Below are 15044 nucleotides of genomic sequence, written 5' to 3'. Positions count from 1 at the left end.
GATATTTAGGAAGTGTCATGTTACCTGTTTTTTCATATTTCTTATATTCCTATGTTGAGTTTAAACATTTGTTTGGGATGGATTTACCTTCCACTCTTTTTTTTTTTTTTTTAAAGAGAGTGAGAGAGGAGAGAGAGAGAGAGAGAATTTTTAATATTTTTATTTTTTAGTTATTGGCAGACACAACATCTTTGTTTGTATGTGGTGCTGAGGATCGAACCCGGGCCGCACGCACGCCAGGCGAGCGCTCTACCGCTTGAGCCACATCCCCAGCCCCTACCTTCCACTCTTAATGTGGTCCTTTTTGGGACATAGTCTTTGTTTGACAAATCCTACATTCTTTAAAAGGTGAGTGACCTTAGTAAGTTACTCTAATTTTCTGTGCCCCAGAGTCTTCAATATGGTGTTTTTAAGAGGATCAAATGTAGTAGGATATGTAAAGTTCTTAGAACAGTGCCTAGCACACAGTATAAGGAGTATTAATGAGTTCATGCTGATCCTTGGCATTTTCCTTCTTCCTCAACTTACCCATAAGGACATGTCTTTGAGACCATCTCTTTATGCACAGAATGCTTCCTAGGGTGAGTACACAGATGTTTAAAGACTATGAGAAGATCATAGTCTTGGTTCATAATTCAACTTGGATTTAAGGTGCCAGCCCCAAAGGGAAACTAATGATATGAAACTAGACTGAAACCCTGATGCCAGCTATTTCAGATTTTCACATGTAATTGTTAACACAACTAGCAAACCATAAACCTTACTGCACACATTCTTAACTATTTCCATGATGAAAATCAGAAGTCAGCTAAAATTCTTCAATTAAGGTAGTAATATTTAATTGAAACTGTATTTCATAATATCTAAATTTAAAAGTTCTTAGTGTGCTTTCCAAAAAGTTGTATAGTTTGGGAAAATCATCTAAATGAGGAGATACTAAGCACTACAGAAAATACTTTGCCAAATTCTTTCAAAATAAATTTTAAAAAAATTTTTTAGTTATCAATGGATATTTATTTATGTATATGCGGTGCTTACACATGCTAGGCAAGCGCCTCACCATTGAGCCACAACCCCAGCCCAACAATGACTCTCATGACCAGCAAAAAACAACATTTTGAGAATTTACCATTCTTTTCAACATCACGAAGTAAACACAATGAACGAAGATTTAGAGATTATCAATTTGAAGAGGAATTCACTGGCTGGTATGGAATGCTGGCAAATTTCGGTTGGGCACTTGTGATAATTTCTATTATGTCTGGAAAGAACATTAATGAACACTTAATTTAAGGACCACATTCTAAACCAGTAACTAGAACTTATTTTTTCCAGATGGACATGAATCCCTGAGGTTCCTGCCCCTTTCCAAGCTCAGAGCATGATAATATGTGAGGAACCATGGGGTTCTAAAACCAACTGTGAAAAACCCTGTGCTCTGCCCCATTTGCTGAGGTTACTGCTCCACTGGTTTAAAATGGGAGCCAAAGACTGTCAAACAGCAAGTAACCTAGAGAAGGAGGAAAGGAGCCAGCCACAGTGGCACAAGCCTGGAATCCCAGTGATTCAGGAGGTAAGGTAGGAGAATCATAGATTGAAGGCCAGACTGAAAAACTTAACTGAGACTCTGTCTGAAATAAAAGGACATGAGATGCAGCTCAGTGACAGAGCACCCTTGGCTCATTCCCCAGTTCTGGGAGTCGGGGAGGGGAAGAGAAGGTATAGGGGAGGAGTAAAGGGCCTATAATTGGCCATAAGCTCTTCCAACAAGTTAAGTAACTAGCAGGAAATTGCTTCATTGTTAAACATATAATTTTCTTACCCATTAAAGCATAGACACCTAGGTAAGACACTCTGAGAACCTTTAACATGAGTGAAGTAATTTAAGAGGCAATTCCACTCTTGTTACTGAATTGTTTAAAATGGAAATAAGTAAGGTTTTACTAACATTAAGTAGATAATAAACTTAAGTATTTTAAGACTCTCAGACCAGCACCCAAGACAATTACTTTGTGCAATGCTCTTTATTACTCCACCCCCTTACTATTTGGTTAGAAATTTGATATTTTAAATTAAATTACTTTAAAATGATTTCCTCATGTAATCAGGTTTACTACCCTTAAATAGAGATTTTTTTTTTTTTGGATTTCCACATAAATATGTAGAATCTGGAATTTTATTTATATTTATATATGTATGTTACACACACACTTAATATATTCAGTGTATGTATATATGTATACTATACACACACACATTCCCCCAGCCAGTGCTGGGGCCTTCACCTAGGGCCTTGTGTTAGGCAAGTACTCTACCACTGAGCCATACCCCACCCTGGCATTACAAAAGGCTTTAAAATTATTTTACTTATTTATCTTACAGATAATAAAACAGAGGCACTGAGATTATATGGCTAAGTGCCAGAGGTGATGAGACATTTCAGAAGTCAGCCTCACTCTCTGGCTTTTGTTCCTGCCCTTTCTCCATTCTTAATGCTGAATTACTATTCCCAGTAGATCTTTCAGATGAAGCTTCCTAAAGTTAAAGCACTAAACCAGGTGTTAAGGATGCAGGTGAGATGCTTTAAAAAGCTGAGAGTAATAGATTATAAACATGATTCAGGGGGAAAAGCAATCTGTTACTGATAAAGAACAAAAGTAAAACACAGTGGAATTTTGGTCTTCATGTATGCACATATCTTCCAAGTTTTGTTTTTCTGTCTCTCTCTTCTAAATGCTGCAAAATAAAAAAAACAGAAAAGAGGAAACTGTTTGTTTATCTTTAAAAAAGTCTTCTGTCTAAACCAAAGTTAACTAACTTACCTCTACGTCTGTTTGAAAGTTAAAAAGATCTATTCTTTGCCAGTTGCTTCCATCCAGGGCTAAGATGTTCCAAGCCTGGGAGGTAGGTGGTAAAAGAAGAGGGATGGGGGTGAAAGATTCATTTACTGAAAAATAAATTAAAGAGGGTCTTGACACAAACTTTCTATTTCCAAACTTTAATTCTCAATGTATCAAGTTAATAAAACAAATATTAAATTATGATTAAACGAGATAAATTTTAACTTAATGGCTTATTTGAACTAAAATTCATCTTTAGACTAATGAAACCTGATATTTATTGATTAAAAATCTAGTGAACACTCTACCTTGGAAATCTGTGCACATCGGCACAAAGTTACTATGTCCAAGAAGGAAAATATTCTGGGAAAAAAAAAAGAGAAAAAACACAAAATGAGATAGTGTTAACATTGTAGGATAATTATACTGTGAAAAATAAAATTTAATGCGTTTTCTGGAAATATACTTTTTTCAAGATTCTTCAATTTGCAACACACAAGTACACAACAATTTTACATCCCTACTGTGAAATATTAAATGATTACATGCTCATAAGCTGCTTTAGACACCTATACAAATTCTCTTAAAACAGAATTCATGAAATGTTTATTTTCCCTTGTTCTCAGAAATGAACATGAGAAAGTAGACCCTAACTAGTTCTATTCAAAAGCCAGCTTCCTCATTTCCTAGGAAGCGAACCTGGTGATAACTAAATCCTTCCAATTCTAATGTCCTTGACACACAGCACAAACCCCTCTTTAGGTGATAGGTGCACCAAATAGGCTCAGATGCTTGAGCCTCAAATAACATGGCTCCCAAAAGCTAAATGGTAAAACCCATTTGGTTTGATGTATTTGTTCACCATTTGGCAGAAAGGTGGAGTTCATTAGTTCAAACAGTCTATAAGTGACCAGTTTTCCTGAGCAAAAATCAAGAAGCCACGGGGTGGGGGGAAAAAAGAGAAGCAAACAAAAACCAGGCTGACTTCGTTAAAGCCTCTTAGAGGAAGCAGTAGCTGCCAGTATGCAGGAGCCTGAGTGAGGTCCTACATTCTGGCAGTAGAGAGGAGCTGCTGATGATAGCAGAGTAGACAAACAGTGTATTTTTGCACTGAGGTACCACCAAGTGCCTGCTGGAAACACAATGGGGCCAATTCTGTGCCTCGATTTTGGTAGTCGTGAAAGTTAAGTAAGAGTCTATGTCATGTGTGTGGAAGGGGGAGAGAGATGAGATGGCAAAAGGCCAACTATAAGGTTCCTAAACATTTTTCAAAGGAAAAATCAGTGGTGAGTTAAAAAGTTTATGGACTCAGGGATGGATAGCAAAACCCCGAAATGCCAGAGAACTGTTTGTTACAAGATGCACCCACAAGCAGCACATGGGACTAGAGACTGCACAGATGTCATTCTACAATAAAGCTTTAGCAAAAAGTAAGAGACAGAGGCATAAAAAGGGCTGCATTAACCTCGAAAGATTAGTGGATTTCTGTACAGAAGAAAATGCTGGTGACTAAAATACGTGTTCTTAAATATTTCTATTAAATGTATTCTAGGTATCTACAGTCATTCATTGACTTTATGGGAATATATCCTGTCCAGTCCACAGGCTCTCCTACCCCCAAAAGCCATCTTCCATGTCATATGACCATTCCACAAGCAGCCACAACTGTCAATCCCCTAAAAAACTAACCACGAGACATAGATACTAGTCAGGTACAGTAAAACCACATTTCATGGCAGGTTGCATTCTAAAGAATAAGATGAAAGTGAAAAAGGAGTTGGCCAAGTTTCCCTTGAAATTAATTAAAAATGTACCACCTTGGAAGACTACATTCTCTACCAACTCTTGGTAATAATAATAGTTAAAATTGCTTTTACATTATGTGCCATCCATAGTTTATCTTAGTCATTACTTGACAAAATGTTACAAGGTGTATATTACTATAATCTTCATTTTACAGATAAGGACACTGAGCCCAAAGAGATTAAATTATCTGACCAAGCCACACAAGATAGGGTGGAGCTAGGATTTGAACTCAAGTGGTCTGGCTGGCTACAGGGTCCAAATTCATGATTTTGGAAAGTTTAACCCCCAGGATTTTATTTTATTTTAACTCCAGGATTGGGCTAGATGCTATTTCTTCAAATGTGATTACCCAATTAAATAGTTTTCATTTAGTGAGCCTGGAGGCACACAGGAACTAAGAAGTAGAACAGAAATTCATATTTCTCATCTCATGTTTACTATTCGGTGTTACGGTTACTGAATGAAAAAGTACATTGCCTGAAGTATTTATATTACCCCCCTTTAAGCTGAAAGCAACTGAATTTATACAAATAGGCATGATGAAACTCAAATCGCCAAAATGCAGACTAAGCCAATTCTCATATTTTGATGAACAAATGTAATGCTCTGAATTACAAAGCCAGGGATACTAGTAATAGAAACAGCTAAAAGAATAGGAAACAATTCTGGCCCCTCTAAAACATCTTTTTCATGGAAATTGCTTCCTAATCAAATGTAATAATCATGTCTTCACGAGGCAAGCATTGCCATAGCACCCATGGACTTCATATTCTGTTCCACAAGCCTATCTTTGCATTAGTAAAGTCCTATTTTAATTAATATAACTTTTTTGATATTTATTTTTTAGTTATAGGTGGACACAATATCTTCATTTTACTTTTATGTGGTGCTGAGGATCGAACCCAGTGTCTCATACATGCCAGGCAAGCACTCTACCTCTGGGCCACAACCCCAGCCCATCTTTATATCTTCTTTGGTCAGACATCTATTTAGATATTTTGCCCATTTAAAAAATTGGGATGTTTTCTCACAACAAATTTTAAGAATTTTTTTATATATGCTGGACACCAGTTCTTAATTAAATAGGTTTGGTAAATATTTTCTTCCTGTCTGTGGTTTACCCTTTCATTCTCTTAACAATGTCTTTGTATGAGAGGTTTTGATTTGTTGTTTAGGCAATGGGGATTCAACCCAGAGGTGCTTTCAACTGAGCCACAACCCCAGCCCTTTTTCTTATTTATTTTTTGAGACAGGGTCTCAGTTGCTTAAAACCTCAGTTCCTAAGGCTGGCCTCAAACTAGCCTCAGCTTCCCGAATTACTGGGATTACAAGTATCTGCCACTCGACCCAGCCTAAGAGGCTTTTAATGTTAACAAAGTTCAACTTATATTTTCTTTCATGAGCTGAGTCTTTGATGTTGTATCTAAAAACTCACTGCCAAATCCAAGGTCACTTAGCTATGTCCTATGTTTTCTTCTAGCAGTTTTACTTTACTTTTAGATACCCACACCATTTTGAGTTGGATTTTATGAAAGGTACAAGGTCTGTCTACATGGAGTTTTTCTTTCTTTTTTTTTTTTTTTTTTTTTTTTTTTGCATATAGATGCCCAATTGTTCTAACACCATTTGTTAAAAAACATTTCTCCATTGAATTCATTTTGCTCCTTTGTCAAAGATAAGTTGGATATATTTTGTGACTCATTTCTTACTCTCTATTCTGTACCAATGATCCATTTATCTATTCTTGTAACAATGCCACTCCTTCATTTACTGTAGCTACTACCCAGTCTTAAAGTCAATTAGCTTTAAGTAAAGCTTCCTTTGCTTTCTTTCTGTATTGCAGTGGCTTTTCTGGGTCTTTTCCTTTTCCACATTAACTTTGGAATCAGTCTGTCAGTATTTACAAAATAACTTAGTAGTATTTTGACTAGGTCTGTGGTGAATCTATAGACCATCTTGAGAAAAATTAACATCTTAATAATATTGAATCTTCCTATCCATGAAAATGTAATACCTCTCCATTTGATTTCATTGGTTGAATTTATTTTTACGTTATCATTGATTTATTAGGGTTTTGTGGTTTTCCTCATAGATCTTATAAAATTTTGCTAAGAGTTGTACTTAGGTATTTCACTCTGGATGGTCATATAAATAACTTTGAAATTTTAAATTCCAGTAATCTACTATTGGTAATATAGGAAAGTATATACTTGTGCATAATTTTGTGTCCTATTACTTTGCTATAATTGATTATTAGTTACAAAAGTGAGTTTGTGCTTTTAATAAAGAAACAAGATCATTAGTATTGTAGTTTCTGAGAGTCTGGATTTTACTGATTGTACCCTTGATGATGTGGCATAACATTCCTCTAGCCTTTGGATTTCCTGTAAATTGATAATTGGATAATACTGATCAGTTTCAGATTTGACTTATATGTTTGAAAAAGACTTCTTTATAAATGACATGCTTTTCATCAGGAGGCACATATTTGGTTATTTCTCCTTTAATGACAGGAAGCATTGAAGCTCAAGGCCTAGATTTATTTACTCTCTGAGGATATTAAAAAGGTGACATTCTGTTCATTCTTTTTGTATTTATTAGCTGGAGAACCTCAATAAGAGAAATAATATCAACTGGATGCAATAGAGCACACCTGTAATCCCAGCAATTTGTGAGGCTGAAGCAGGAGGATCTCAAGCTGGAGGATAGCTTGGGCAATTCAGCAAGACCCTGTCTCAAAATTAAAAAGTGGGGAATGAGGAACTGGGGACGTAGCTCAGTAGCAAAGTGCCCCTGGGTAGTAAAAGCAATTTGAATATTTTCTTTTTTATCAAAATGACCATTTTAGCCAGTGGGAATTTCTTTGATTTGAATCCTGAGTACTCTGACACAATACCTTCAGTTTACTTGGTGTCCTAACATCTCATACATAAGCCTCCAACCTAGAATCACCATTTCTTCAAGAAGCTCTGGTTTCTTTCTGTGGAAAACAATATTTTAAAACCATAATCTGGATGCTAAGTATGCACAATGATACCAAATTGGTAATTACTGTGAGGTATTTTCAGGGGCCAGATCTGAAATATGAATACATCTACATTATTTTCTATTGAGGTATAAGACACATCTGCTAAATTGTACGAATCCTAGGTGTAAAAATGTACACAAATACTTAGGAAAACACTTCCCCATTCATGATACAGAATATGTTCGGCCTTAGAAGTTTCCCTTTGGACCCTTTATATGCCCACAGAAGTAAACAAAATACACCCTAAACACTTTTTTTTTAAAAATATATTTTTAGTTGTACATGGAAACAATACCTTTATTTATTTTTACATGGTGCTAAGGATTAACCCAGTGCCTCACACATGGTAGGCAAGCATTCTATCAATGAGCTACAACTCCAGCCCCTCTTCTAACTTTTATCAAATATTTACCTGATGTTGCATTTTACATAAATGGAATCAAACACTTCGTGGTCTTTGATTTTCCCTTTCGCTCTCTTAAGGTTGTTGTTTATTTTCTTTTTTGCAGTACTAGGAGTTGAACACAGGGCCTGTGCATGCTAGGTAAGTACTCTACCACTGAGCTACATCCCTAACCCTGTCTTTACTTCTTTCATTTAAAATTGTGTGTATAGCCACATGATATATCAGTTTGTTCTTTTTATTGTGCTGTAGTGTTCTATTAATCAATATAATTACAATATATCCATTCTGTAGTTAAGCAACATTTAGGTCATTTTGCTTCTGTGAATGAAACTGTTATAAATATTCTTGTGGACTTCTTTCAATAGATATATACTTTTATTTCACTTGGATTTATACCTAGGAGGAAATTACTTGGATAACAGGTTAGAGTATGTTTACCTTTAATACTTATTGCCAAAAAATTTCCAAACTAGTTGTGCCAATTTGTCCTACCATGAATAATTTATGAGAGTTCCAGTTGTTCCATACCTTTACTAATGCCTGGTACTGTTGTCTTTTTAGCACTAATTTTCTGGTAAATATATAATCACATCTTATTAATCAAAATATATTTCCCTGAAATAAGCAGTGATGTTGAGTACTATTCATACGATTATTGACCATTTGAAAGTCTTTTTTTGGGAAGTGTTCATTTTCAAAACTGGTGGGTTCTTATAGATTTTTACTTCTTTATACGTTTTGTTGGACTAGGATTTTGTCTAAATCCATTTTCCCTTTCACTCTCTTAAGGTTGTTGTTTGATGAACACTTTATTTTTAGTGAGTCCAATTTTCAATTCTTAAAATAGTTGTGAAGACACAGTAATGTCTTGCTAAAGATTTGTTTGTTTACTCTAAGGTTATAAAGATATTCTATTATTCTATATTTTCTTATAGAATATTTATTGTTTTACCCTTCACATTTAAAAAAATTACTAATGATATTTTAATGTTTTCTATCTTTTTTTTCTGTTTATCAGTTGGGATATTAGCCTGTCTCCAAGTTCACCAGTTCCCTCCTCTGTAATGTCCAATCAGCTAAAAACTTATTCAATGAGTTTAAAAATTTGAGATACTGTATTTTTTAGAGGTTCTATGTATCTCCTGAAATATTTCCTCTTTGCTCATTATAACCATATATTCCTGTAAATTCTCTAACTTATTTGTAATGCCTGTTTTAAAGTACTCATCAACTAATTCCAGTAACTAGATCATCAAAAAGTCTGATTATATTGACTGTTTTTTTTTTATGAATCACTTTTTCTGCTTATTTGTATAAGCATAGATTGTATGTCTTATGCTCATTAGACTCATAAGACTGTATTCCAGATAAAACAGTGGAGTATATAGTACAATTTTATTTTGGCTTCTTATTTCCCAGACAGTGAAGTGCTATCCTTTAGAAGTTTAGTGTCTGCTCATTCATAATCCTTCTAAAGTTGAGTTGCGCCAGGGCTGAGTCACAGCTAAAGTACAGTTAGATCATTTATGTTTGGCTCAATTTCTGACCTGTTGAGCCACTAAATTTATATTTTTAAAATACTCTAAGTGATCTAAAAGAGAGCTGAAGTTTCAGACAGTTTTAATTTGCACTTGGAGTCAAGCTTGGCAAATGTTCTGAATTGTGTCACCATAAAAATGCTTGTTTTTACAAACAACATTCTGTAAGAATGTCAAGACCTCAACAAATCTTCAGTGTATTATCCTTGCTGCCGTTTTGGCAAAACTTGGGGGAGAATAAATAAAAAGGGAGAATTTCTAGGCCAAATAATCTGTTCTTGCATTGTGCCTCTAAACTATTGTTTAGTCTCTCAGTCAAGCAAACCCACCTATACCATGACCCGGCACCCAACCTCAGGTATGGAAGCTGAGGTAATTCCCTGCTTACTTAGGAAGGGTTGTGTCTATGAAATTTAGTTCAGTCAGACCTCCTCTTGTCCCCTGATCCTTACTTGTTCTATGACATGTCTCGATTTTCAAATTTTGTCACTAATTTTTCTTACAATTATCATGGGAGCAAAAATCTTTATGTTCTTCTTAATCAGAAGCAGAAGTCTAAGGTCTGTCTGATATTATATTTCTGTAGCCTAAAGTTAACCAATACCTCTATTCTGCAAACTTAAATTACTTTATCATCCAACTAAAACTGTTGAGTATTTTAGTTCAAACTTACTTTCACCAAATCCTCCACATATTAGTTATTATCACTATTTTATAGTCAATATTCATTAAGAGTTACTCAATTGGTAACAATCTTTTACTACCATTTCTTGTTTTCTATTAATATCTTCTGTGATCAAAATTATTAAAGTTTATCTTTAATAGTTCCTTCAGAAAAATGAACTCAAAGAAGAAATTTTTACAACTAGATTGTTGTGAAGGTGAAATTCATATAAAATAAAATTAACCATTAACAATTCAGCAACACTCAATTGACTCATCCACAACATTGTGTGATATCACTTCTACCTAGTCTCAAAACATTCTCATCACTCCAAAAGAAAATACCATATCAATTAGGCAGTCACTCCCTGTTTCCCACTCCTCTCAGTCACTGGCAACCACCAATATGCTTCTTGGCTCCATGGATTTATCTATTTTCCTGGATATTTCACGTAAATGGAATCATATAGAATCTTTTGGTTGTGATTTCATTTCTTAACATAATGTTTTTGAGGTCAACCAAATTATAGTATGTATCAGTACTCCTTTCCTTCTTATAGCTGAATAAAATCTCATTGTAGATACCATATACCACAATTTAACATTCATCTATTGCTGGACATTTGGAGTTTTGCATTTTGGCTATTGTGAATAATGCTGCTCTGAATATTTGTGTACAAGTATTTGCTGTAGTTTTTCATTGTTTAGGATATACACTAGTCCCTACTTATCCATGTTTTTGCTTTCTGTGGTTTCAACTGTGGTAGACTGCACTCTGAAAATATTAAATGGAACATTCAAGAAACACACAATTTGTAAGTTTTAAATTATATGCCATTATGAGCAGTATGATGAAATCTCATGCCATTCCACTTCATCCTGTCCTAGGACATGGGTCATCCCTTTGTCCAACATATACACATCATACATGCTACCTGCCTAGTTATCTGTGCAGCATCTTGGTTATCAAATCTCGGTGATCAGAATGACTGCAGTATTACAGGGCCTCTGTCCAAGCAATCCTATTGTACTTAATAGTGTTACCAATGTACAAGAGTAGAGATGCTGGCAATTTGCTTATGCCGAAAAGAAGCCGTAAATTTCTTCTTTTAAGTGTTATCTCACATTTTCACAAGAAGAATGAGTACAGCAAAAGAGATCTTGAGAGAGATCACATTCACATAATTTTTATTATTGTATAATTATTCCATTTTACCATTAGTACTGTTAATCCCTTACTATGCCTAATTTACAAATTAAATTTTATCACAGGAATGTATGATCTTATGGTTTAGATCTGAGCTGCCCCCAAATTTTGCTCATGTGAGAAACAATGCAAGTAAGTTTAGAGGTGAAATGACTAGACTATGAGACCCTTAACCTAATCAGTGCATTAATACACTTGAATGCATTAACTGGGTGGTGACTGCAGGGGGGTAGGTTATGGCTGGAGGAGGTTATTGCTCATGTGAGAAACAATGCAAGTAAGTTTAGAGGTGAAATGACTAGACTATGAGACCCTTAACCTAATCAGTGCATTAATACACTTGAATGCATTAACTGGGTGGTGACTGCAGGGGGGTAGGTTATGGCTGGAGGAGGCGGGTTGCTGGGGGTGTGCCTTTGGGGTATATAACTTGGCCCTGGCGAGCCGAGCTTAGTATCTGTCTGCTTCCCAATTATTAGGTACTGAGCTGCTTTCCTCTGCCACACTCTTCCACCACCATGTCCTGCTTCATCTCAGGCACAGAGAAATGGAGCTGGCCATTTATATACTGAGACCCCTGAGACTGTGAGTGCCAAATACACTTTCCTTCCTCTAAAATTGTCAAGTCTGTTGGTAACAGCAAAAACAAAAACAACAACAACAACAAAAAACCCTGAAATATATGCACAGGAAAAAAACACCTCATATATAGGGTTCAGTAACCCCATTCTAGGCATCTACTGGGAATCCTGGAATATAAATAAGGGAACAACTAGAAGAGAAATTTCTAGGTCATATGGTATTTCTATGTTTAACTTTTTGAGGAACTGCTAATGTTTTTTCACAGTGGCTATACCATTATAAAACGAATTATTGTTTTTTAAATTATATCTTCATTGTATATAATTTGGCTCAGTAAAGAACTGTAGGTTTTCATCTCTATTGAGACATGAAAAATTTTTTCCCACTCTTCTATTATTGCTGATGAGAGATTTGTCATTGTTTAGTTGTTGATGCTTTCAGGAAATTTTAACTCATCTTGTAGATTTATTTAGGAATTCCCAGTCTTTGAAGTTCTGCCATTTCATTTTAATGTTATTCATGTATGAACTTATTGATGCTTTTTACTAATTGGTGTGCTTCCACAATTCGAGGCTTCATATTTTCAATTCATTCTGAAAGATTTCAGCCACTAGTAGTTCAAGTATTATCCCACCCAAATTCTATATTCTTTGTCTAATTTTCCTTTAGAAATAATCTCATTTTCTGGGTTTCTTAAAAACCTATTCTGTTTCTTTATCTTTAATAGCTGTTCAACTCATTTATTCTACTTTATGGTAGATAATTTTCTTAAATAAGTTGTAATATTTATCATGACTTTGTTTTCATATACTTACTGAAGTGAAGAAAGTTTATGAATCTTATTTTGTAACATATGCCTATAAATTTGCTTTACATTTGATTCTACCAAGTTTTTCCAAAGGTTTCATCTCTCTAGCATCAGTTTTACATTAATTTCTAAGCTCAGAATTTCAGAACCATCCATACAGAGAACTAGATTTCTTAAGACAAACTATCCTCTTCTGAACCATCCATATATAGAACTAAATCTCTTAAGACAAAGTATCCCTCTTCCCTTCAGAGCCCAGAGCAGAAACAAGGTTTTTGGTTTTTCTATTAAGTTTTTAAAGTTCCACCTTTAGAGGAAACCTTTACAGGTCACTGTACTAAGAAATTAAATATGCATCCAATTCCTTCACTTGCACATGTCTAAGTCTTCATCTCCTTTATCTTTGCTGACATTAAAATCCATTACTAGCCATTACAGATAATCTGACATCTGGTTTGCTAAGCACTCAGGTATGAGTACACTAAGATTATTTTAATTCTTGAACTGTATACTTATTTTTTTCATTTTACTTTATTGTAGCCATTATTATTATGTATGTTTTCATGCTAGCTCAGTTACAAGGTTATAGGATCCAAATGTCAGGGGTTCTTTTCAAGACAACTAATAGTATGGTATACAGAACAGTCTGCATAGTAGGATAACTACCCTTCAACAACTACTAACAAAAAAACACTGAGCTAGTTTTTTGTTGTTGTTATTGTTAGACAGGACTTGTAATGCTAGTATTCTGTGAAGCTGGAAGTTTGTACTTTGCTGAACAGAATAAAAATTAAATGCCTTGTAATTTATTGGTAGTATATGAGGATTTGCAAGGTTTTGGTGGATTATGAAATAAAATATTCTGCAAACAGTTTTTCTGATTAAAGAGCAATAAACATATAGAGGGAAGAATGTGAAATCTGAATAGTTCTTAGTCGAAGTCTCAGCCCACATATGCCCTTTAAATTCCAAATTTCACATTCTTACCAACTGTGGAATTCTGATTAAGCCATTCAACCTTTGAGCCTCAGGTTTTTTTATCATCTATAAAATGAAGATGATTATAACTGTTTTACCTATTTCAAAAATATTGTTTTGAGTATCAAGTGATGATTATGAAATTTCTACAGTATACTAAAAAAACATTTTCCCCCAAATAATTACTAGTAAATGTTAGACTGAAAGAATGGTGCACACTAAGAACAATATTTTTGCAATGAGTTAACATAAATATCAATATCATTTCTTCCAAACGAGAGGCAAAACCTTAACAGGACTTCAGAAAAAGTCTAGGGATCTTTAACTTGTCACGTGAATATCAGTTGTTCTATTTGGGATTGTTGAGTTGAAGATAACAGAAAGCCTCAGAATAAAACAACTTTCAGTATTTTTGTATTTACACATTTTTTCCATGTCCTGTATCAGCTAGAATAACAAAAAATGATAGGCCCTAGATTCTTCAAAGAACACCTACTCAGAGCAATATTTCCAAAGATGAAATCAGTCTTATTCTTCTATGAAAGTGACTAGAATCTTTACCATATGGATATGGGAGATAAAATATTTCAAAAGACCACTAAGCCTGTGATTATACACCAAGGTACATAAATGAACAGAAAACAATTATTTTACCTAAATGTCAAAGATATTGATGTGGCCTTTAAGTAAATGTTAAATCTAAGGTTTCAGGAGTTTGATTTGGTGCTATTATCGAAAAGGAAAAAAACATGAGTTCTAGGAGATGTTTTGTGAAAGGGCATCTTCAAAGAACTCATCTATGGGATAAATATGCTTATTTTCTCAAATGGATGAGATAAGGAAATGCTGAAATTGAACACCAATTCTTATCCCTAGAGTCTAACTCCATCAAAATTACACAATATAAAGAAATCAGCAGAAATTTCATACTAACAGTCATCAAATATTACTTATGAGGTAAGTACTATTGAATTAGCTACTTCAGTGATAAAATTCAGGCTTCCAAATAACAATTAAGACTTGTGTCAGCTTTTATGAGTTGTCAGCTTCCTAATTCTTTTTTAAATTTATTTATTTACTCTAATTTGTTATATATGACAGCAGAATGCATTTCAATTCATAGTACACATATAGAACACAACTTTTCATGTCTCTGGTTGTACACAGTCATACCATTCATGTCTTCAT

General features: G+C 34.5%; 1 protein-coding gene across 1 annotated transcript in view; it reads right to left on the bottom strand.

Annotated features, from left to right (window-relative positions):
- The window catches only part of Fbxl2 (F-box and leucine rich repeat protein 2), an 85160-nt gene that overhangs the window by 44838 nt on the left and 25278 nt on the right, over positions 1 to 15044 (bottom strand). Inside the window, exons 3-4 of the mRNA XM_076843213.1 lie at positions 3149 to 3203; positions 2823 to 2897 (exon numbers count right to left, since the gene is read on the bottom strand). Of these exons, the coding sequence (XP_076699328.1) occupies positions 2823 to 2897; positions 3149 to 3203 (130 nt within the window). The remainder of the gene's footprint in view (positions 1 to 2822; positions 2898 to 3148; positions 3204 to 15044) is intronic.

Source organism: Callospermophilus lateralis, chromosome 1 (assembly GCF_048772815.1).
Source record: "Callospermophilus lateralis isolate mCalLat2 chromosome 1, mCalLat2.hap1, whole genome shotgun sequence".
Taxonomy (NCBI): domain Eukaryota; kingdom Metazoa; phylum Chordata; class Mammalia; order Rodentia; family Sciuridae; genus Callospermophilus; species Callospermophilus lateralis.
This window is presented reverse-complemented; position numbering and strand designations above follow the sequence as displayed.